Below are 24,265 nucleotides of genomic sequence, written 5' to 3' on the forward strand. Positions count from 1 at the left end.
ACGGTGGACAATATACAGCAGTACTGAGCTGTGTGTCTGTGAATCAAGCTTTGGAGTGAGAAATACTAGAAAGCAGCAGCATGGAAGACACTCTGCAGAAGTACGGAGCTGTGTAGCTGTAAATCCAGCTCTGGAGTGAGATAAATGCTTACTAGAAAGCAGCTGCATGGTGGACAATATATAGCAGTACTGAGGAGTAGAGGAGTGAATTCAGCTCCGGGTGAGACAAAACACTTACTAGAAAGTAATAGCACGGTGGACAGTATACAGCAGTACTGAGCTGTGTGTCTGTGAATCCAGCTTTGGAGTGAGAAATACTAGAAAGCAGCAGCATGGAAGACACTATACAGAAGTACTGAGCTGTGTAGCTGTGTATCCAGTTCTAAAGTGAGATAAATACTTACTAGAAAGCAACAGCATGAAAGACACTATACAGCAGTACTGAGCTATGTAGCTGTGAAGCTTTAGAGAGAGATAAATACTTACTAGAAAGCCGGAGTATGTAGGACAATATATGGAAATACTGAATATTTTAGCTGTGGCTGAGATAAAACGCTTACAGGAAAGCAATGAACACAGACAAAACTTCCTAAGTGAAAGTGATAAGGTGCTCCATCCATTCATCACCGGCACAGTTTATATCCATTCTGTCTGCAGTTGCCCTTTGACTTTTTTACAGTCGTCTTATGATGTTGCTCTGTATTAGTACAGACGGCTCCCAGTACTGGTTCATCTCATCACCATATAGGTCCCGAAGGACATGGAATGTGGTGTGTAAAATGTCCACCCACAGATGCCCCCAATTTTCCACCCCCCTTATGCCTTTGCCCCTTGCAGGCGGCTTTCATGTTCCCTGACTGTATCTGGACACCGGAGGATCCTGGCGTTAAGCACCAGAGACGCTCAGGTCGTCCTGCTGTCTGCGCCCCAGAGATTTGCCACCTCGTCCGAAAGGCCTGGAACGTCTCCTCTTTTAGAGGGAACCTCCCAGTTGACAAATATGTACTGTATATCTCCAATAGACAACAGTTCTAGTAACTACAAGTCCCATAATGCCTCCTCCAGGCATCACATAAGGCAGGTGTGGCTGATTGGCATCTGGCGAAGGTTTATAGATCCTCACAATTGGTGATCAGGATGCTGGACAGACACTGATGCAGGTCCAAGGCCCAGGAGAGGAGACGGCCGGCGCGCTGTGCAGCCGCATGCAGCAGGTCGCATGCAATATAGAAACTGCAGCGGATTCAGTGCGACGGTCACATGGCTCTGCAGAATGGCGGATGGCACAATCTGCCAGATAGTTTATTATTCAGACAGCAGTGACATCAGACGATGAAGGTTTATAGATCCTCACAATTGGTGATCAGGATGCTGGACAGACACCGATGCAGGTCTAAGGCCCAGGAGAGGAGACGGCCGGCGTGCTGTGCAACCGCATGCAGCAGGTCACATGCAATATGGAAACTGCAGTGGATTCAGTGCGACGGTCACATGGCTCTACAGCATGGCGGATGGCACAATCTGCCTGATAGTTTATTATTCAGACAGCAGACGTCTTAACCCCAGGTGACTTGTATTTTCTTTATTAATCACTTTCGGTCTCATTACCTGTATATATCGCGAGCCATCCCGAAATCCCCAATTTTTGCAACTCTGCCAGGACCTTGACAGGTGAGGAGGCAGTTCCTTGCAGCGATGTCTCTGGAAAGACATGATCAATTATTTTAATAAAGGTCACTCAATAAACCTCTGCGACGGGCACCTCGGGACGGTTGTCTCGGATGATCCGAAGACTTTTATGTCAAATTCCGTGGAAGTTTATACCTACAACGAGCTATCAGATCATCAGGGGCAATTTTAGCGTCTTGCTGTGAAATGGAGGGACCCTCATTCTTCATTTATGTTTTTAAAAACTTAATTGCAGTACATTTTACATATAATACCGCCATATAGTAAAAATCTGATAGCATCTTACAGTGTGCACATAACAATGCCACGGTAACATTGTTACCAACTGCTCAAATGTAACACTTAATATTACCAGCGCTGAGGCCACAATGGAAGGTGAACGATGGCGGCTGATCAGGATAAAAACAATGGTCAATAAGGCATTGGATAATTTACTGCACAGACAAGACGAGCACAGTTTACAGGAATAAAATTTGGATTTTAAATGCAGCTTTGGATGTGACTAGAGAATTGGAGTTTGAACAGGTCGATATTCCAATGCCCTCCTGAAGAAACCTTTCTGCATGTACCTGTGAATAAAGTGGTTCTCCTCCAGATACTGACAGCCATTAGCTATATCATGAGCCACGTTCAGTAGGTCCGTCATGGTAAGAGAAGATGGCTGGTTCTATAGAGAAACAAGGAATGGGAAAAGTAAAAAAATATAACAGACAATTTTGAAAAAACTAAAGCGATGCAAAATTTATGTACAAGAATATAACTACTATAATACTGTCCCTATGTACAAGAATATAACTACTATAATACTGCCCCTATGTACAAGAATATAACTACTATAATACTGCCCCCATGTACAAGAATATAACTACTATAATACTGCTCCTATGTACAAGAATATAACTACTATAATAATAATGCTCCTATGTACAAGAATATAACTACTATAATACTGCCCCTATGTACAAGAATATAACTACTATAATACTGCTCCTATGTACAAGAATATAACTACTATAATACTGCTCCCTATATACAAGAATATAACTACTATAATACTGCCCCTATGTACAAGAATATAACTACTATAATACTGCTCCTATGTACAAGAATATAACTACTATAATACTGCTCCTATGTACAAGAATATAACTACTATAATACTGTCCCTATGTACAAGAATATAACTACTATAATACTGCCCCTATGTACAAGAATATAACTACTATAATACTGTCCCTATGTACAAGAATATAACTACTATAATACTGCCCCTATGTACAAGAATATAACTACTATAATACTGTCCCTATGTACAAGAATATAACTACTATAATACTGCCCCTATGTACAAGAATATAACTACTATAATACTGTCCCTATGTACAAGAATATAACTACTATAATACTGCCCCATGTACAAGAATTTAACTGCTATAATACTGTCCCTATGTACAAGAATATAACTACTATAATACTGCCCCTATGTACAAAAATATAACTACTACAATACTGCCCCTATGAACAAGAATATAACTACTATAATGCTGGCCCTATGTACAGGAATATAACTACTATAATACCGCTCCTATGTACAAGAATATAACTACTATAATGCTGGCCCTATGTACAGGAATATAACTACTATAATACTGTCCCTATGTACAAGAATATAACTACTATAATACTGCCCCTATGTACAAAAATATAACTACTACAATACTGCCCCTATGTACAAGAATATAACTACTATAATGCTGGCCCTATGTACAGGAATATAACTACTATAATACTGCTCCTATGTACAAGAATATAACTACTATAATGCTGGCCCTATGTACAGGAATATAACTACTATAATACTGTCCCTATGTACAAGAATATAACTACTATAATACTGTCCCTATGTACAAGAATATAACTACTATAATACTGCTCCCTATGTACAAGAATATAACTACTATAATACTGCCCCTATGTACAAGAATATAACTACTATAATACTGCTCCTATGTACAAGAATATAACTACTACAATACTGCCCCTATGTACAAGAATATAACTACTATAATACTGTCCCTATGTACAAGAATATAACTACTATAATACTGCTCCCTATGTACAAGAATATAACTACTATAATACTGCCCCTATGTACAAGAATATAACTACTATAATACTGCTCCTATGTACAAGAATATAACTACTACAATACTGCCCCTATGTACAAGAATATAACTACTATAATATTGCCCCTATGTACAAGAATATAACTACTATAATACTGCCCCTATGTATAAGCATATAACTCCTATAATACCGTACGTTATGTATAAGACCTGCCCTGATTTGCCGATGACAGAGGATACATTTGGTGGTAACAAACTTCAGGTTCTCTTTTCCACAACGTGTCTACATTCAGTAGATTGTGAGATCTGTTTCTTGGGCTGATAATGGAGGGATTGTCTATTAGTTACTTTCCTATTTGTATCTTATCAGATGGAGATGAGTTTTGGAAACACAGTAGATGGGGCGGGTGATTTATGATGTCTGTGAGATAAACAGGATAGAATGTGATGTTCTGACTGCGGAACATTCTTCTTTTTCACTGAGGCCGCTGCGCTAATGTGCTTGAAAAGAGAGAAAAAATGGAGGCTGCTCCTGCTGAAGACTATTTATGAGAGTAATTCCCTCTGACAATACTAGTCTGACAGTCTGACAAAGATTACAGGACAAGCCGTGCAGCAGACAGAGATTTTTATATTTAATTTTTTTAATATATTTTCTTGGAACATAAAAAAAATAAAATCTTTCTTCCAGGTCATGCTGAGTCGGACAGCTGCCAATGATCAGACTGCAGAATCGTGTGTAAGGAGTCAAGGATCTGGCTGTATGTTCATGTGCTCCGGTTCTCTATGTAACAATTCTATCTATTTACCAATTGTATTGGTATCCTGCATCTTTATGAAAACATAGCACAGACAGTACTTGTCTCTCCTTGTAAATGATGTAGGCATAGATAGCACTGCCTCCTTGTAAATGATGTAAGCACAGATATCACTGCCTCCTTGTAAATGATGTAAGCACAGATATCACTGCCTCCTTGTCTCTACTTGTAAATGATGTAGGCATAGATAGCACTGCCTCCTTGTAAATGATGTAAGCACAGATATCACTGCCTCCTTGTCTCTACTTGTAAATGATGTAGGCATAGATAGCACTGCCTCCTTGTAAATGATGTAGGCACAGATAGCACTGCCTCCTTGTAAATGATGTAAGCACAGATATCACTGCCTCCTTGTCTCTACTTGTAAATGATGTAGGCATAGATAGCACTGCCTCCTTGTAAATGATGTAGGCATAGATAGCACTGCCTCCTTGTAAATGATGTAGGCACAGATATCACTGCCTCCTTGTCTCTCCTTGTAAATGATGTAGGCACAGATAGCACTGTCTCCTTGTAAATGATGTAGGCACAGATATCACTGCCTCCTTGTCTCTCCTTGTAAATGATGTAGGGATAGATAGCACTGCCTCCTTGTAAATGATGTAGGCATAGATAGCACTGCCTCCTTGTAAATGATGTAGGCATAGATAGCACTGCCTCCTTGTAAATGATGTAGGCACAGATAGCACTGCCTCCTTGTAAATGATGTAGGCATAGATAGCACTGCCTCCTTGTAAATGATGTAGGCACAGATATCACTGCCTCCTTGTCTCTCCTTGTAAATGATGTAGGCACAGATAGCACTGTCTCCTTGTAAATGATGTAGGCACAGATAGCACTGCCTCCTTGTAAATTATGTAGGGATAGATAGCACTGCCTCCTTGTAAATGATGTAGGCACAGATATCACTGCCTCCTTGTCTCTCCTTGTAAATGATGTAGGCACAGATAGCACTGCCTCCTTGTAAATGATGTAGGCATAGATAGCACTGCCTCCTTGTAAATGATGTAGGCACAGATATCACTGCCTCCTTGTCTCTCCTTGTAAATGATGTAGGCACAGATAGCACTGCCTCCTTGTGTCTCCTTGTAAATGATGTAGGCACAGATAGTACTGCCTCCCTGTCTCTACCTGTAAATGATGTAGGCACAGATAGCACTGCCTCCTTGTCTCTCCTTGTAAATGATGTAGGTACAGATATCACTGCCTCCTTGTCTCTCCTTGTAAATGATGTAGGCACAGATAGCACTGCCTCCTTGTCTCTCCTTGTAAATGATGTAGGCACAGATAGCACTGCCTCCTTGTGTCTCCTTGTAAATGATGCAGGCAGATAGCACTGCCTCCTTGTCTCTCCTTGTAAATGATGTAGGCACAGATAGCACTGCCTCCTTGTTTCTCTTTGTAAATGATATGGGCATAGATAGCACTGCCTCATTGTCTCTTCTAGTAAATAGTGTAAGTACAGATATCACTACCTCCTTGTCTCTCCTTGTAAATGATGTAGGCACATATAGCACTGCCTCCTTGTGTCTCCTTGTAAATGATGTAGGCACAGATAGCACTGCCTCCTTGTCTCTGCTTGTAAATGATGTAGGCACAGATAGCACTGCCTCCTTGTCTCTGCTTGTAAATGATGTAGGCACATATAGCACTGCCTCCTTGTGTCTCCTTGTAAATGATGTAGGCACAGATAGCACTGCCTCCTTGTCTCTGCTTGTAAATGATGTAGGCACAGATAGCACTGCCTCCTTGTCTCTGCTTGTAAATGATGTAGGCACATATAGCACTGCCTCCTTGTGTCTCCTTGTAAATGATGTAGGCACAGATAGCACTGCCTCCTTGTCTCTGCTTGTAAATGATGTAGGCATAGATAGGACTGCCTCATTGTCTCTCCTTGTAAATGATGTGGGCATAGATAGCACTGCCTCATTGTCTCTTCTAGCAAATAGTGTAGGCACAGATAGTACTGCCTCCATGTTTCTTCTTGAAAATAGTTGAGACAGAGAGAACAAAGATAATATCTTTTTATTCTTCTTTGTGTCTCATTGTAAATAAAGTGGATGCAGATATCACCGCCCTCTGTGTTCTCCTATAAATTATGTTGGCATAGCTTGTGTTGCTTTCCCATCTCTTCCCGTTGGCACATATATTACCACCTCCCTGTCACTCTCTATAAATAATGTAGCCTAAGAGAGGGAGTAACCTTTGCTAGGTCCAAACTGCACAAGTTTTAAAGGTTATGTAAAAGAAGCGACGGAGGTGACAAGCAGTTACCAGATACTGATGATGAAGGCAATGTGTGGTCAGAAGTTACTAATGATGGAGGCGACGGACGGTCACCAGATACTGATGATGGAGGGGACGGTCACCAGATACTGATGATGGAGGGGACGGTCACCAGATACTAATGGAAGTTACATTTTTAAAAAAATGCTTTTGATTATGAAAGCTTCTTCCTTATTTGCAGCAGTTTTTCACACCTGTCTAAAACCTTTGCCCAGGACTATGAGTACCGATAGTACTGCATCCGTGTACATAATTTACGCTCTGATAATGCTGTAAATGATGTAGGCACAGACAGTGCTACCTCCCTTGTTTCCCCATGGAAAATATACATGTAGATATTGTACTGGCCTCCGTGTAAATAATGCTGGCACAGATAGTTCTGCCTCCTAGTCTCTACATTTAGATACAGATAGTCCTGCCTCCTAGTCTCTACATTTAGATACAGATTGTCCTGCTTCCTAGTCTCTAGAGACTAGTAGGCAGAACTATCAGTACCTAAATGAGGAGACTAAGAGGCAGAACTATCTGTATATAAAAGTAGAGACTAGGAGGCAGAACTATCTGTATCTAAATTTACTTTTAGATACAGATAGTCCTGCCTCCTAGTCTCCTCATTTAGGTACTGATAGTGCTGCCTTCTAGTCTCTACATTTAGATACAGATAGTTCCGCCTCCTAGTCTCTACTTTTAGATACAGATAGTTCTGCCTCCTAGTCTCCTCATTTAGGTACTGATAGTGCTGCCTTATAGTCTTTACATTTAGGTACAGATAATCCTGCCTCCTAGTCTCTACATTTAGATACATATAGTCCTGCCTCCTAGTCTCTACATTTAGGTACAGATAGTTCTGCCTTCTAGTCTCTATATTTAGATACAGATAATCCTGCCTCCTAGTCTCTACATTTAGATACATATAGTCCTGCCTCCTAGTCTCTACATTTAGGTACAGATAGTTCTGCCTCCTAGTCTCTACTTTTAGATACAGATAGTCCTGCCTCCTAGTCTCTACATTTAGATACACATAGTCCTGCCTCCTAGTCTCTACATTTAGGTACAGATAGTTCTGCCTCCTATTCTTTACATTTAGATACAGATAGTTCTGCCTCCTAGTCTCTACATTTAGATACAGATAGTTCTGCCTCCTAGTCTCTACATTTAGATACAGCTAGTTCTGCCTTCTAGTCTCTACATTTAGATACAGATAGTTCTGCCTCCTAGTCTCCTCATTTAGGTACAGATAGTGTTGCCTCCTAGTCTTTACATTTAGATACAGATAGTTCTGCCTCCTAGTCTCTACATTTAGATACAGATAGTTCTGCCTCCTAGTCTCTACATTTAGGTATAGATAGTTCTGCCTTCTAGTCTCTACATTTAGGTACAGATAGTTCTGCCTTCTAGTCTCTACATTTAGATACAGATAGTTCTGCCTCCTAGTCTCTACATTTAGATACAGATAGTTCTGCCTCATTGTCTCCTCATTTAGGTACAGATAGTGTTGCCTTCTAGTCTCTACATTTAGGTACAGATAGTTCTGCCTCCTAGTCTTTACATTTAGATACAGATAGTTCTGCCTCCCAGTCTTTACATTTAGATACAGATAGTTCTGCCTCCTAGTCAGTGGCGTAGGAAGGGGGGTGCGGGGGGGGGGGGCGGTCCGCCCCGGGCGGCACAATGCGGGGGGCGGCCGGCGCTGCAGGAGAAGAAAAAAAAAAAAAAAAAAAAAAAGACGCCCCTTTAAATCTTCGGGCGGCGCCGTCCGCCGCCACGACCAGGGCCAGCTCCCCCCACCACCGGACCCCGCCCCCCGCTCTATACTCACCTCTCCTGGTTCCTGCGGCGCCGGCAGCTGCAGCGTCCTCTGACTCTGCGACGTCTCAGAGCAGAGGGCGCGATGACGTCACTACTGTGCGCGCCGCTCTGCCTCTCTGTCCTGAGCGTCGCAGAGCCGGAGAGACGCTGACTGCACCGGACCTGCGCTAGGAACGGGAGAGGTGAGGATTTTACTTTTTTTTTTTTTTCTTTATGTCTGACTGTCTGGGGCTGGGGCAATGCTGGACACACTGGGGCAATACTGAAGACCATGGGGCAGATTGCTGGACACACTGGGGCAATACATGAGACCATGGGGCAGATTGCTGGACACACTGGGGCAATACAGGAGACTATGGGGCAGATTGCTGGACACACTGGGGCAATACTGGAGACCATGGGGCAGATTGCTGGACACACTGGGGCAATACAGGAGACCATGGGGCAGAATGCTGGACACACTGGGGCAATACAGGAGACCATGGGGCAGATTGCTGGACACACTGGGGCAATACAGGAGACCATGGGGCAGATTGCTGGACACACTGGGGCAATACTGGAGACCATGGGACAGAATGCTGGACACACTGGGGCAATACAGGAGACCATGTGGCAGAATGCTGGACACACTGGGGCAATACAGGAGACCATGGGGCAGATTGCTGGACACACTGGGGCAATACAGGAGACCATGTGGCAGAATGCTGGACACACTGGGGCAATACAGGAGACCATGGGGCAGATTGCTGGACACACTGGGGCAATACAGGAGACCATGGGGCAGATTGCTGGACACACTGGGGCAATACTGGAGACCATGGGGCAGAATGCTGGACACACTGGGGCAATACAGGAGACCATGTGGCAGAATGCTGGACACACTGGGGCAATACAGGAGACCATGGGGCAGATTGCTGGACACACTGGGGCAATACTGGAGACCATGGGGCAGAATGCTGGACACACTGGGGAAATACTGGAGACCATGGGGCAGAATGCTGGACACACTGGGGCAATACAGGAGACTATGGGGCAGATTGCTGGACACACTGAATACTGGAGACCATGGGGCAGATTTCAGGACACATTGAGGCAATGCTGGAGACCCTGGGCAGACTTCTGGACATACTGGGGCAATACTGGAGACCATGGGGCAGATTGCTGGACACACCGGGGCAATACTGGAGACCATGGGGCAGAATGCTGGACACACTGGGGCAATACAGGAGACCATGGGGCAGATTGCTGGATACAACGGGGCAATACTGGAGACCATGGGGCAGAATGCTGGACACACTGGGGCAATACAGGAGACCATGGGGCAGATTGCTGGACACACTGGGGCAATACTGGAGACCCTGGGGCAGATTTCTGGACACTGAGGCAATGCTGGAGACCCTGGGGCAGACTTCTGGACACACTGGGGCAATGCTGGACACTGGGGCAGATTGCTGGACACACTGGGGGTAATATGCTGGACACACTGGGGCAATGCTGGACACTGGGGGTAATATGCTGGACACACTGGGGCAGACTGCTGGACACACTGGGGAAAGGCTGGACACTGGGGCAGATTGCTGGACACACTGGGGGCAGTGCTGGACATACTGGGGCAGATTGCTGGACACACTGGGGGTAATATGCTGGACACACTGGGGCAGATTGCTGGACAACATGGGGGTAATATGCTGGACACACTGGGGCAGATTGCTGGACAACATGGGGGTAATATGCTGGACACACTGGGGGCAGGACTTGAGGCATGGGCAGAATGTAGATACGGGGCATGATTGGAGACACGGGGCAGGATTGGATCATGGGGCAGGACGGATACGATGGAGGCTGGTGGGGCAGGATGTGGAGATCATATGGGGTAGAATGGATACTCATGAGGGCAGGATGCGAGAACATATGGCTGGAGCCAGGAATGAGAAACGGGGCCAGGGTGGGGAATATTATTACCATAGGGGCTAATTAAGGGATATTATTACTGCAGTGATGTATTTATTTTATTTTTTGAGTATACTGTTTTAAATGGGGGGGCGGTCCTGTTACTGTGCAGAGTGACACTATATCACCTTTTTTTCTTCATGTGATGTAATGTAGAAGTTGTGAAAAATTAAGTAATGTGTTCTGCAAGCGGAGCTCGAGATAACTGTGTTATTTCCTGCAGAAACGAGTCCTGGCTGGAAGGAATGATGGCGGTCTGTGCTGGATGAAAGATGAAGGACTTCACCTAGAGACGTCACTGGTGAGTCAGTGTGTTACCTATACACTGACACTATACACTGTATACTATATAGAGGTCCTGTGTATAATGTCACCAGTGATCTCTGTATTACCTCTACACAGACACTGCATACTAAGTACAGATCTCCTGTGAATACTGGCACTTATGGTGATAGTATTGTGGGTTTTTTTTTATTACTGATCAGTATTGTAGTATTCAGTCACTATGTGGTGGTAATATGTGGTCTGGAAATGGTGTTGTGGTATTTGTCCCTTGTATGTAGTATTATTCGGTCACTATGTGGCCTGGTCATGGTGTGGTGGTATTAAGTCACAGGTGTGGCATGTGGGGGTGACACCATTAGGCCCAGTTTAAGTTCTACAAAACAGGAAAACCGTTTTTGGTAACCTTTGTGTGTATTGAGCCGGGGGGGGGGGGGTGGGGGCGCCAAACTCGGGAACAGCCCCGGGCGGCAAAAGCTCTAGCTACGCCTCTGCTCCTAGTCTCTACATTTAGATACAGATAGTTCTGCCTCCTAGTCTCTACATTTAGATACAGATAGTTCTGCCTCCTAGTCTCTACATTTAGATACAGATAGTTCTGCCTCCTAGTCTCTACATTTAGATACAGATAGTTCTGCCTCCTAGTCTCCTCATTTAGGTATAGTGTTGCCTTCTAGTCTCTACATTTAGGTACAGATAGTTCTGCCTCCTAGTCTTTACATTTAGATACAGATAGTTCTGCCTCCTAGTCTCTACATTTAGATACACATAGTCCTGCCTCCTAGTCTCCTCATTTAGGTACTGATAGTGCTGCCTTTTAGTCTCTACATTTAGATACAGATAGTTCTGCCTCCTAGTCTCCTCATTTAGGTACATATAGTGTTGCCTTCTAGTCACTACATTTAGGTACAGATAGTTCTGCCTCCTAGTCTTTACATTTAGATACAGATAGTTCTGCCTCCTAGTCTCTACATTTAGATAGATAGTCCTGCCTCCTAGTCTCTACATTTAGATACAGATAGTTCTGCCTCCTAGTCTCTACATTTAGGTACAGATAGTTCTGCCTTCTAGTCTCTACATTTACAGTGGGGCAAAAAAGTATTTAGTCAGTCAGCAATAGTGCAAGTTCCACCACTTAAAAAGATGAGAGGCGTCTGTAATTTACATCATAGGTAGACCTCAACTATGGGAGACAAACTGAGAAAAAAAAATCCAGAAAATCACATTGTCTGTTTTTTTAACATTTTATTTGCATATTATGGTGGAAAATAAGTATTTGGTCAGAAACAAAATTTAATCTCAATACTTTGTAATATATCCTTTGTTGGCAATGACAGAGGTCAAACGTTTTCTGTAAGTCTTCACAAGGTTGCCACACACTGTTGTTGGTATGTTGGCCCATTCCTCCATGCAGATCTCCTCTAGAGCAGTGATGTTTTTGGCTTTTCGCTTGGCAACACGGACTTTCAACTCCCTCGAAAGGTTTTCTATAGGGTTGAGATCTGGAGATTGGCTAGGCCACTCCAGGACTTTGAAATGCTTCTTACGAAGCCACTCCTTCGCTGCCCTGGCGGTGTGCTTTGGATCATTGTCATGTTGAAAGACCCAGCCACGTTTCATCTTCAATGCCCTTGCTGATGGAAGGAGGTTTGCACTCAAAATCTCACGATACATGGCCCCATTCATTCTTTCATGTACCCGGATCAGTCGTCCTTGCCCCTTTGCAGAGAAACAGCCCCAAAGCATGGTGTTTCCACCACCATGCTTTACAGTAGGTATGGTGTTTGATGGATGCAGCTCAGTATTCTTTTTCCTCCAAACACGACAAGTTGTGTTTCTACCAAACAGTTCCAGTTTGGTTTCATCAGACCATAGGACATTCTCCCAAAACTCCTCTGGATCATCCAAATGCTCTCTAGCAAACTTCAGACGGGCCCGGACATGTACTGGCTTAAGCAGTGGGACACGTCTGGCACTGCAGGATCTGAGTCCATGGTGGCGTAGTGTGTTACTTATGGTAGGCCTTGTTACATTGGTCCCAGCTCTCTGCAGTTCATTCACTAGGTCCCCCCACGTGGTTCTGGGATTTTTGCTCACCGTTCTTGTGATCATTCTGACCCCACGGGGTGGGATTTTGCGTGGAGCCCCAGATCGAGGGAGATTATCAGTGGTCTTGTATGTCTTCCATTTTCTAATTATTGCTCCCACTGTTGATTTCTTCACTCCAAGCTGGTTGGCTATTGCAGATTCAGTCTTCCCAGCCTGGTGCAGGGCTACAATTTTGTTTCTGGTGTCCTTTGACAGCTCTTTGGTCTTCACCATAGTGGAGTTTGGAGTCAGACTGTTTGAGGGTGTGCACCGGTGTCTTTTTATACTGATAACAAGTTTAAACAGGTGCCATTACTACAGGTAATGAGTGGAGGAAAGAGGAGACTCTTAAAGAAGAAGTTACAGGTCTGTGAGAGCCAGAAATCTTGATTGTTTGTTTCTGACCAAATACTTATTTTCCACCATAATATGCAAATATAATGATAAAAAAACAGACGATGTGATTTTCAGGATTTTTTTTTCTCAGTTTGTCTCCCATAGTTGAGGTCTACCTATGATGTAAATTACAGACGCCTCTCATCTTTTTAAGTGGTGGAACTTGCACTATTGCTGACTGACTAAATACTTTTTTGCCCCACTGTAGGTACAGATAGTTCTGCCTCCTAGTCTCTACATTTAGGTACACATAGTTCTGCCCCCTAGTCTCTACATTTAGATACAGATAGTTCTGCCTCCTAGTCTCTACATTTAGATACAAATAGTCCTGCCTCCTAGTCTTTATTTAGATACAGATAGTCCTGCCTCCTAGACTCTACATTTAGATACAGTGGTTCTGCCTCCTAGTCTCTACATTTAGATACAGATAGTCCTGCCTCCTAGTCTCTACATTTAGATACAAATAGTCCTGCCTCCTAGTCTTTATTTAGATACAGATAGTCCTGCCTCCTAGACTCTACATTTAGATACAGTGGTTCTGCCTCCTAGTCTCTACATTTAGATACAGATGGTTCTGCCTCCTAGTCTCTACATTTAGATACAGATGGTTCTGCCTCCTAGTCTCTACATTTAGATACAGATAGTCCTGCCTCCTAGTCTCCACATTTAGGTACAGATAGTGCTGCCAGCCTATAACTTTCTATGAACAACAAAATAAATTAGACATAAAAATTTACTTGCACTGTTTGGTACTTGTAATGTTTTTTTTTGCATTTCCTGTTGAACTCCCATTTTCTTTCCTTCCCCTCTTATACCCAGTCTACCTTCCTACCCACCCGGATTTACCCCCACCCCTTTCCTTTTCCCCTTACCCCTCCTTTGTTGAGTTGGTTCATTTTCACATGGGAACAGGCACTGCTCATTTTTGCAACTATAAAAAGCATGTATTGTTCCTAGTGTTCTACTATAAATAAAGAATTTACCCAAAAAAATTTGACTGGTAACTTTTACAGCTTTTATTTTACCGTCTATAAATCCTTAAAGGGGTATTCCCACCTCTGACATATCAATAGGATATACGTCTTAAAGGCACACAATTGCCTTAAATGTACCATTTCCATGCCATAGTCATGCTGCTCTCACCAGTCTTGGTCGCGTCTGTCTGAGAAACGACTTCAGGTCTCCACCAGCCATAAGTTCCAGCAGAATAAAGCGGGGCAAGGCCTGTAGGCTCACTCCGATGCATCGCACAATGTTCTGGTGGTTGAATTTACTGTGGAGGAAAGCAGAATCCCGTCCTCAGAGCAATGGTCACTTTCCTTCCCCCTTTCTACTGGGAAGCAGCAAGTGATAAAAGTATCTACTCTGAAAAATGATGGGAGAAACATTTGTTACACCCCCCACACATACAATACGCTAAATGGAGCTGCCCTTTAAAAATGTCTTAAAGGGGACTTCTATAAGATGTCTATAAAAGGTTCTCTCACAGCTATATAATTGTCATCATTTAAAGCTGCCCTGTCTCCTAACATCTTCATTATCACATTTCTGAGGCTCCTCACCTGATAATCAGCGCCTCCATAAGAAAGTCCAGTTCATCCTGCTCAGAGCAAACCTCCGGGAGAGTCTGGAGAACAGGAACATGGATCACAAAGCTAATTCCCCCGTAATTTCCCACATCACACATTTACAGTTTAGGTATCCCTGGTGGTCTAGGGTGATTTAGGGGTCATTACCTAATCTTCCTGGTATAATGGTGATACATCTGTGATGCTGGAGGAAGGTCTAATATCAGGGTAGATATTGAACAGGTTAACCCTTATTAGCCCTGGTGGGTCGGTGATGCACGCAAAAAGACACAAAGTTCAAATTAGTTTTATTTCCTATCCGATTTTATCATATACCTGTAGAGGGATCTGATTTTAGATGTCAGTGATAATGTACCTGGTGGTCAGGGGTTATTATCGAATATCTTTGATGGTCTGGTGGCAAATATGTCATTCTCGGTAATTGGGATGGGTAATATCTATTAACTACGAAAGTCTGGAGCAGAACGGCTATTAGTCCTGGTAGTTCAGTGATGAACCCCCAAAAGATCTAAATTCCTCTGCATAAGGTGGAATGATTTTGGGGTAAGTCAGTGTTAAAATCCCTGGTGGTCTAGAGACTTCTTTATAATACTGGCTTATATAACGATGTCAGGATGTATTTGGAGTGTGGGAGGAAATAAAAAAACCAACACAAACACCGGGAGAACATACAATGGTGGCCTAGAGTTTTACAGACATCATCACTGTCCCTATGGGAGCTCACAATCTAAATTCCTTATGAGTCTTTGGAGTGTGGGAGGAACCAGAGAACCCGGAGGAAATCCACCCAAACACGGGGAGAACATACAAACTCCTTGGTGGGATATTAACCCAGGACCCCCGTGTTGCAGGAATAGGTTATGGGGTAATACCTAATATCTTGGGAGAGTTTAGGTGAATTTCTATTAGTCCTGGTGGTTCAGTGATGAGCCCCAAAAGCTGCAAAGTTCTCTGCTAATCATTTTTATGCGTTTATAGGGTTAGAACTCTGAAACATTGACATAGGGATAAATGATTCTAGGGGTTAGTGATAATATTCCTGGTAGCCTAGAGGGGTTTGAGTTACTACTTGATATCTCTGTTGCTTTGGTGGCAAATACATGATACTTGGGGATGGGAATGAGTAATATCTATTATTTGGGGAGGACTGAAGCAGATTATTAGTTAACACCTATAAGTCCTGGTGGTTTAGTGATGAGCCCAAAAAGCTCCAACGTTCCCAACAAATAATTTTTATCATTTATGTTTATGGGGTCAGAACTCTGATATACAGCCATTGGGATAGATTAGGGTCAGAGATAATATTCCGGATAATATCCCTGGTGGTCTAGAGTGGTTTAGGGGTTAGCACCTAACATTGGTGGTAAATCTATGATGCTTCAGGAATGTTATAAGTAATAAAGAATATCTGAGGATAAAGATTAATATTTATTAGTCCTTGTGTGTCAGTGAGGAAACAATTTACAGAGAACTTTGGAACTATTTTTAATTCAAAGCCATAGAGATAAAGGATTTTAGGAGTCAGTGATAATGTTCCTGGTGGCCTAGAGTGGTTTTGGGGATAGCATATGATATATCATAAATTTGTGGGTAACATCTAATATTTGGGGATGAGTGCTTCAGTTTAGTGTTTACCACCTATTAGCCCTGGTGGTTCAGGGGTGAGCCAAATAGCCAAATTCTTTGCAAATCATTTTTATAATATATCTCTATAGGGCTCAGAAGAAACTGATAGAAGTGAAAAATTCAAGCTGTGTGTAGCTCCCCTAGTGGTGGAGTAACGCCTGGTTCTATGTTTGCCCCCTAATCAGTCACCTTCTTAATCTTTACCCAGAGGAACTGTCGTTCTCAAGGACTTTTCAGGACCGTGACCACGAAGGGTGAAGTCTGTCAAGAAATCACCCAGATTCCTGAGCTCAAACAACGTTATTACGGTAAAACAGGCGCGCGTCGGTGCTGAGTCGGCATTTATAGAATTCAATGTATCGACAGTCTGAGGACTTCAAAAAAAGGCCAAACTGCTGACTTCCAAGACGCTCGGCACACACTTAATATTCAGGTTCATCGCATCATCCTCTCTCATCAGCAGACAGCACCATCCATTACTTATTACTCTTTTGTCTAACACATTTCAAAAGGCCGCGGTGCAAGAACACAAACTAAAGGGACACAAATCCCTCATTTTTGCAAAAGTTGCAGCAAAGAGATTTTTTTCACATTTTCACATTATTTTTTTTACATTTTCTCCTTTCAGGAGCCGTAATTTTTTTTTTTTTAATCTTTCCATCCATAAAACTGTACGAGGGCTTGTTTTTAGCGAGACATGTTGTTGTTGCACTTTTGAATGACGTCATTCATTTTATCATGCGATGCACTTGAAAGTGGGGGCAAAAAATTGTTGAAATTGCAAACAAAAAAAGTGCAATTCCAAAATTGTTTTTTTCTTTTATACATTTACCTTGTTCACTATATGGTAAAACTGCCCTGACAATATGATTCTCCCGGTCAGTACGAGTATGCAGATACCAAACATGGATAGATTTTATTTTTATTTAAGTAGTGAAAAAAAAAAAAAACTAGAAAAGTGCTATTGTTGCCATATTCTGAGACCTGTTAATTTCTTTATTTTTAATGAGGCAAAAGTGGGATGATTTGAACTTTTAAATCTTAATATTTTTTTTACATACTGATACACCCGACCTCCACTGATACAATCAATCTGGAAAGTAAAGAGAGATTTGTGACGTGTTTATTCATCAGACAACTGGATACAAGTGTAACAAAAGCTCAGCTGTGAGAAGTTTTGTGTGTGTGCAGCTTGGTAAATTTAGACAAGAACTTTCCAATTTAAAGGCATCAAGAAGAAAATGAAAGATAAAGGCCAAGATTCATCTTTTTGTTTTGTACCTTTTTATTCCATAAGTTTTTTTTCCGTTATTTTTATATTTTTTTACCACATTCTTTATGCATTTGTTCCATTTTTGCAATAGTTTTTATATTAGTTTTGCTCAGCAATGTGTGCGTGATATTAGTTATCCAGATGTTTTGGATATTAGTCATTTGCGACTTCTTGAAATATCGCAACATTTTTATTATTATTATTAATTTGCGACTTCTTGAAATATCGCAACGTTTAATTTTTCTTCTGCGCAGCTGGAGACTAACGTGCAACGATTTGATGGAAATGGAGCAAATGACAAAAGGCTTTTTTGCGCTTTTTTTTTTTTTAAATTAATCATCGAGCTCTATTTAGATGCAACTGGGTGCAAAGTCCACCAGAGTAAAATAAAAAAACCAGAACATTACTTAAAAAAAAATAAAAAAAATGCAATTGATAAATTGGGGCCAAAATTCTATTCGAAAGTTGCAGAACTTTCCATTATACGATGACGAGCCGTGAAACCGTTCCGAGTCCTTGGTTCTATAACTTTATATTGGTTCAGAGTTGTTACTTAGGGCCCTGGATCTGTTTTACAGCCGTCTTCTGGTTCTTTTACTATATAGATATATTTTCTAGGGTCGGTTTTATGCCTTCTGTTTGCAGAATAATGAAGCGGCGCCGCGCTGCACTTGTATCAATTATTTGTAAACTTGTAAAAGTAACATAAAAAAAGTTTCATCAGAGGAAAAAAAAAATAATAACGCTCCCGTCTCCTGCCTCTCAGACACCAACATAAAGAGAATGGAGAAGCGGCGCGCACCTGCAGAAATCTTCACAAGATTTAAGATGTCTCAGAAAGGACGGTTTATGAGTCGGCTCTGAGCGGACGCCCGCTTCCGGAATCACGTCAATGTAGCAAGAGAGAAGTAATGGATGGCTCCGGTGCACCGCTGTTTTATGGAAGATCTTGGACCTGTAACTACTTTAATCAAAAGGAACTGACAATCAGCAATGTGTCCGGCTCGGCTCGGACCGACTTACGTCGGAATTTATTGTTCAAGATAATGGTTCTCAAAATAACCTGTCAATCAAAGTTCTGAAAAAAAACAATAAAACACAACAACTTTGCAACTTTTGTCTATCTCCTAAGTAATGATCTGGCGATACCTTGTTACAGATTTACTCTATAAGAAAGACAAGGTCAAAAAAGACCATAAAAAAAAAAGATTCCCAGTAAACAAAGTTGTTGATTTGCCCTTTGCTACAAATGTTATTCAGCCATTTCTTAAAAAGTACGTTTTTTATTTAATTATTGATCAGCCTTTGCAAAGTTCTGAATTCCTTGCTGCCTTCTGTCTCCAACACGGTGCTGGTGTAACTGCCAGGTTCGTGATCTTTTACAAGCTGCTTTGATCTGCTGCTTTTGCAAGAATCCGTACTCTGAAGCTGTTTAGAAGCACTCTTCCAGTCTGGGCATGGGGGACAAGACGAGAGAAACTCACAAAGCAAGAAAGTTTGCAAATAGTGTTTGACAGCTAAATTTTTGCTAGAGCAGCAGTTCAAAGCAGATTATAAAGCTAGATGGCCAAGTTTGAAGACTGAGATTGATTTTGCCATTCCGTTAGGAGATGTTTATTCTACACGTGTCTGTATTCCGCCACCCAATGGTGATGTGAGCTGCCAACCATTATAACTTCTGCCACCCCAAGCGCCAGTGCCAACAGCTGCCTGGCAGAAAGTACAGCACTGACCTACAATGGATGGACGATCCTGATGTATACACAATTATTCTGTTCTGTGATGGATTTTAACTCAATGTACAATGACCTTTTATTTATAAAGATCACCCTCTAGGACAGAAGTTTTGTAGCGATTTTAGGTTCTGCCTGGAAAGTTTCATTGTCATAGACAATATGTCAAGTTGAAGAGAAGTCTGTGGTCACTCCAAGGCTGCAAGGAGCTCTGGATAGTGGAGCAGATTCTCTCTATGGGATCAGCAACACATGGCCACATGTCTGACGGCCTCGCTGCATCGTTTCCGCTAACATCTTTATGCTGCATATACAGGCAAGAATTCATCATGTAATCAATATCCCCTACATCACCTACCTTCACTGCAACCTTCAGAGGAGGGTCATTAGGAATGGACATTACTTGACCTTCATACACTTCTCCAAACGCCCCATGACCCAGACCTCTGCAAAACACAAAGGAGATAAACGCTATGATGTGAAAATGCCATTTTAATGGGTTAACAAGTATGAGAATATTCCAGGAACATCTGTCCCTCTTACCTGTGGAAGATCCTGCTTTACACAATAGCTCTGAGCTCCCAAACAAATGTGTTCATATATTTAATATATCCATCAAATATTTATATACTTCTAGACAAGGGCAGTATTATATTAGTTATATTCTTGTACATAGGGGCAGTAATATAGTAGTTATATTCTTGTACATAGGAGCAGTATTATAGTAGTTATATTCTTGTACATAGGGGCAGTATTATAGTAGTTATATTCTTGTACATAGGGGCAGTATTATAGTAGTTATATTCTTGAATATAGGAGCAGTATTATAGTAGTTATATTCTTGTACATAGGGGACAGTATTATAGCAGTTATATTCTTGTACATAGGAGCAGTATTATAGTAGTTATATTCTTGCACATAGGGGCAGTATTATAGTAGTTATATTCTTGTATATAGGAGCAGTATTATAGTAGTTATATTCTTGTACATAGGGGCAGTATTATAGTAGTTATATTCTTGTACATAGGGGCAGTATTATAGTAGTTATATTCTTGTACATAGGGGCAGTATTATAGTAGTTATATTCTTGTACATAGGAGCAGTATTATAGTAGTTATATTCTTGTACATAGGGGGCAGTATTATAGTAGTTATATTCTTGTACATAGGGGCAGTATTATAATAGTTATATTCTTGTACATAGGAGCAGTATTATAGTAGTTATATTCTTGTACATAGGGGCAGTATTATAGTAGTTATATTCTTGTACATAGGGGCAGTATTATAGTAGTTATAGTCTTGTACATAGGGGCGGTATTATAGTAGTTATATTCTTGTACATAGGGGCAGTATTATAGTAGTTATATTCTTGTACATAGGGGCAGTATTATAGTAGTTATATTCTTGTACATAGGAGCAGTATTATAGTAGTTATATTCTTGTACATAGGGGCAGTATTATAGTAGTTATATTCTTGTGCATAGGAGCAGTATTATAGTGGTTACATTCTTGTATATCGGATTGCGACTGTATTTTTTTACCATGGTATCCCTCTTTTTCTCGTTCATGCAGATAAAGTCTCGGAGTATAATAATGGTGAAGTGTTTTGCATCTTATTTGCGTTTCTCAGGGCTGTTTTCTTCTGTAATTTCTTCTGGTTCATTGTAAATCCGATCTCAAAATCCAGCAGTTTTCGGCTCTCAGACCTTCTAACCCCCTGTTCATATTATTACTATGTGATGTTGGTCATGTGGAAGAGATAAATTACCTGAGTCCGGAGAGACTGAATGTACAGAATTTGAGGAGTCACCTTATAATGCTCTGGTTGGTTTTTTATGTAGAAATGTCTAGGCGAATATAGGAACCAGGAAAGAAATAAATCCCCGGAAAGAAGATACACGTTTACATGCCTCAGTATCTCTGTATCTCTATCTTATCTACTCCGGGATCACACAATCAACAGAGCGAGAGATGAGTGAACCTTCCCAAGAACCTTTATTGCGTGCAAACCGAAAAGGTCCATAAAACAATCCACCACACAGCGGATAAAATAATCCAGGATCACGGGTACAGTCCAGCAACGGGATAAATGCCCCAAGAGATGATTCACAAACCTCCGCTTGAAGATCGATAGGGCAGAGCGGCTCCAGATACTTCTCCGTATCGGCTCCTCCAGCAGTATGTCCAGTGCAACCCAGGTTTCTCCAAGGCTCTCTGGGGTGCCAGACTTAGCATCAACGTCTCAACAAAGGATCGAGCTTACTGTTTTTTTCCTCTCAGAAGGATAGGAAATTCCTCTTTATACCCACATTTGTGTTTCAGATCATCATCCACAGGTCAGGGGGGAGGTGGGATGAGTTTAACTCTCACTGTTTGAGTATGTAATAAATCTGCATAGTTCGTCCTTCTCTGATTTGCAGGGCAACAAACTAGCTGACTTGGTAAAATGTATAACCAACATATTAACAAACATCTATTGTTCAATTACCCTGTGTCCCTGTCCTCCAGAGATAACAGACAATAAGTTACAACAAACGTTAAGGGCTCATACGAACTGTGTTTCTTTACCTACTGAAATTAGATATCTGGATAATTAAGATTAAATGCACAGAATGATACGGAGCAACAAGACAACACAACCCTCCTAATATCTGTAAAAATATGAACATAGACAGAATGATACCCCACACAACATCACACTATCTATCTATTATCTATAACCGCCTGACAGTGATTACATTCATCTATCTATACCTGTATTATATATGTATCTATTATCTATCTATCATCTATTATCTATCTATCATCTATTGTCTATATATTCTATCTATTATCTATCTATCTAGCTATCATCTATTATCTATATATTATCTCTCTCTCTCTATCATCTATATATTCTGTCTATTATCTATCTAGCTATCTATCTATCTTATCTATATATTATCTCTCTATCATCTATATATTCTATATATTATCTATCTATCATCTATATATTATCTCTATCTAGCATCTATTATCTATCTATCTATCATCTATTATCTATATATTATATATCTATCTATCTATCTACAGTATCTATCTATCTATCATCTATATATGTATCTATCTATCTATCATCTATATATTCTATCTATCTGTCTATCTATCTATCTATCTATATATTCTATCTATCTATATATTCTATCTATCTTATCTATATATTATCTCTCTATCATCTATATATTCTATATATTATCTATCTATCTATCATCTATATATTATCTCTATCTAGCATCTATTATCTATCTATCTATCTATCTATCATCTATTATCTATATATTATATATCTATCTATCTATCTACAGTATCTATCTATCTATCTATCTATCATCTATATATGTATCTATCTATCTATATATTCTATCTATCTATCTATCTATCTATCATCTATCTATATATTCTATCTATCTATCTATCTATCTATCTATCTATCTATCTATCTATCTATCTATCTATTCTATCTATCTATATATTCTATCTATCTATCTATCTATCTACAGTATCTATCTATCTATCGCTCCTCATTCGGTCGTACCCTGAATGTCTCTCCCTTACATGTGATTTTCGGCTGTCTCGGCAGTGATTACATTATTATCATCTCTACACTTGTCATCTGTTCTAGAAGGATTTCTTAATTCACAGAAATTGGGGCCGTCTGACATTTGCAATAAATCCGCTGCTGGAAGAGACTTTTATCTGCGGTGATTGGATGTATATATCTGCCGGCTCGGTCCGCGGCTCCATATAAAGGTGAGTGACAGGATCTAGACATTGGCGCTAACATATTCATCATTAGGACTAGGAGGACGTTCTCCGCGGCTCCGGGTCTCATCCTTCTTTCTGTCCTCGGAACCTTCTGACAAATTGAATTGCGACTCCGGCACAAGGTCCCTCCGTGGCATCTCATCAATTTAACGCTAACGGTCGGCTGAAGCCTCGGCAGAGATCTCCTTCTTTATGTCTCACACTGGAGAACTGTAGTTAATCTCTGGCCCCGGCAGCCGGAGAGTTCGCGGAAGTTAATGCCGCTAATATACAGATCCGTCACGGGAATTTTCTCCGGAGTTTTAGTAACAGTTTATTACTATTCTGTGTATCAATTTCTAGGGTGGCATAAACTTTTCTTTACGATGTTTTTTTTTTCTTTTTCTGTATATTTCAACATAATTATGGAACAATAGATATTCACGCACGGACTCACGGATGGAGATGTAGAGAATAATTCCTTAAAGGGAAAAATCGAATTTCTATTATGTTAATCTAAAACGTTAGATTTCAGCCAGTAGAATAGATAATGTTGCGCTATTACTTTTAATTGTATGTAGATTGGTGGTGGCCATATTGGGGACTTACTTCAGATTTGTACTGTGTATATAGAATTTACAGCGGAGTGTGTGCTTTATGGCAGCTGCAAGGAACGGCACCTGAAGAGCAGGACATTACAGAGGGGGCCACGAATCCTTATCTTTGTATATAGCGTGTAATGTTATTATTCTGCCTTCTACAGGCTACCGGCAGCTGATAATGAGATGACTCTGCTCTACTTGTCCTAGTCTATACAG

General features: G+C 41.1%; 1 protein-coding gene across 1 annotated transcript in view; it reads right to left on the minus strand.

The window, feature by feature from the left end:
• ALK (ALK receptor tyrosine kinase) overlaps positions 1-24,265 on the minus strand; it is a 750,864-nt gene that overhangs the window by 17,156 nt on the left and 709,443 nt on the right. Inside the window, exons 21-25 of the mRNA XM_069768364.1 lie at positions 20,024-20,111; positions 15,007-15,071; positions 14,588-14,717; positions 2,259-2,356; positions 1,609-1,701 (exon numbers count right to left, since the gene is read on the minus strand). Coding sequence (XP_069624465.1) covers positions 1,609-1,701; positions 2,259-2,356; positions 14,588-14,717; positions 15,007-15,071; positions 20,024-20,111 — 474 coding nt within the window. The remainder of the gene's footprint in view (positions 1-1,608; positions 1,702-2,258; positions 2,357-14,587; positions 14,718-15,006; positions 15,072-20,023; positions 20,112-24,265) is intronic.

This window comes from Ranitomeya imitator, chromosome 5, assembly GCF_032444005.1.
Source record: "Ranitomeya imitator isolate aRanImi1 chromosome 5, aRanImi1.pri, whole genome shotgun sequence".
In the NCBI taxonomy this organism is placed as follows: Eukaryota; Metazoa; Chordata; class Amphibia; order Anura; family Dendrobatidae; genus Ranitomeya; species Ranitomeya imitator.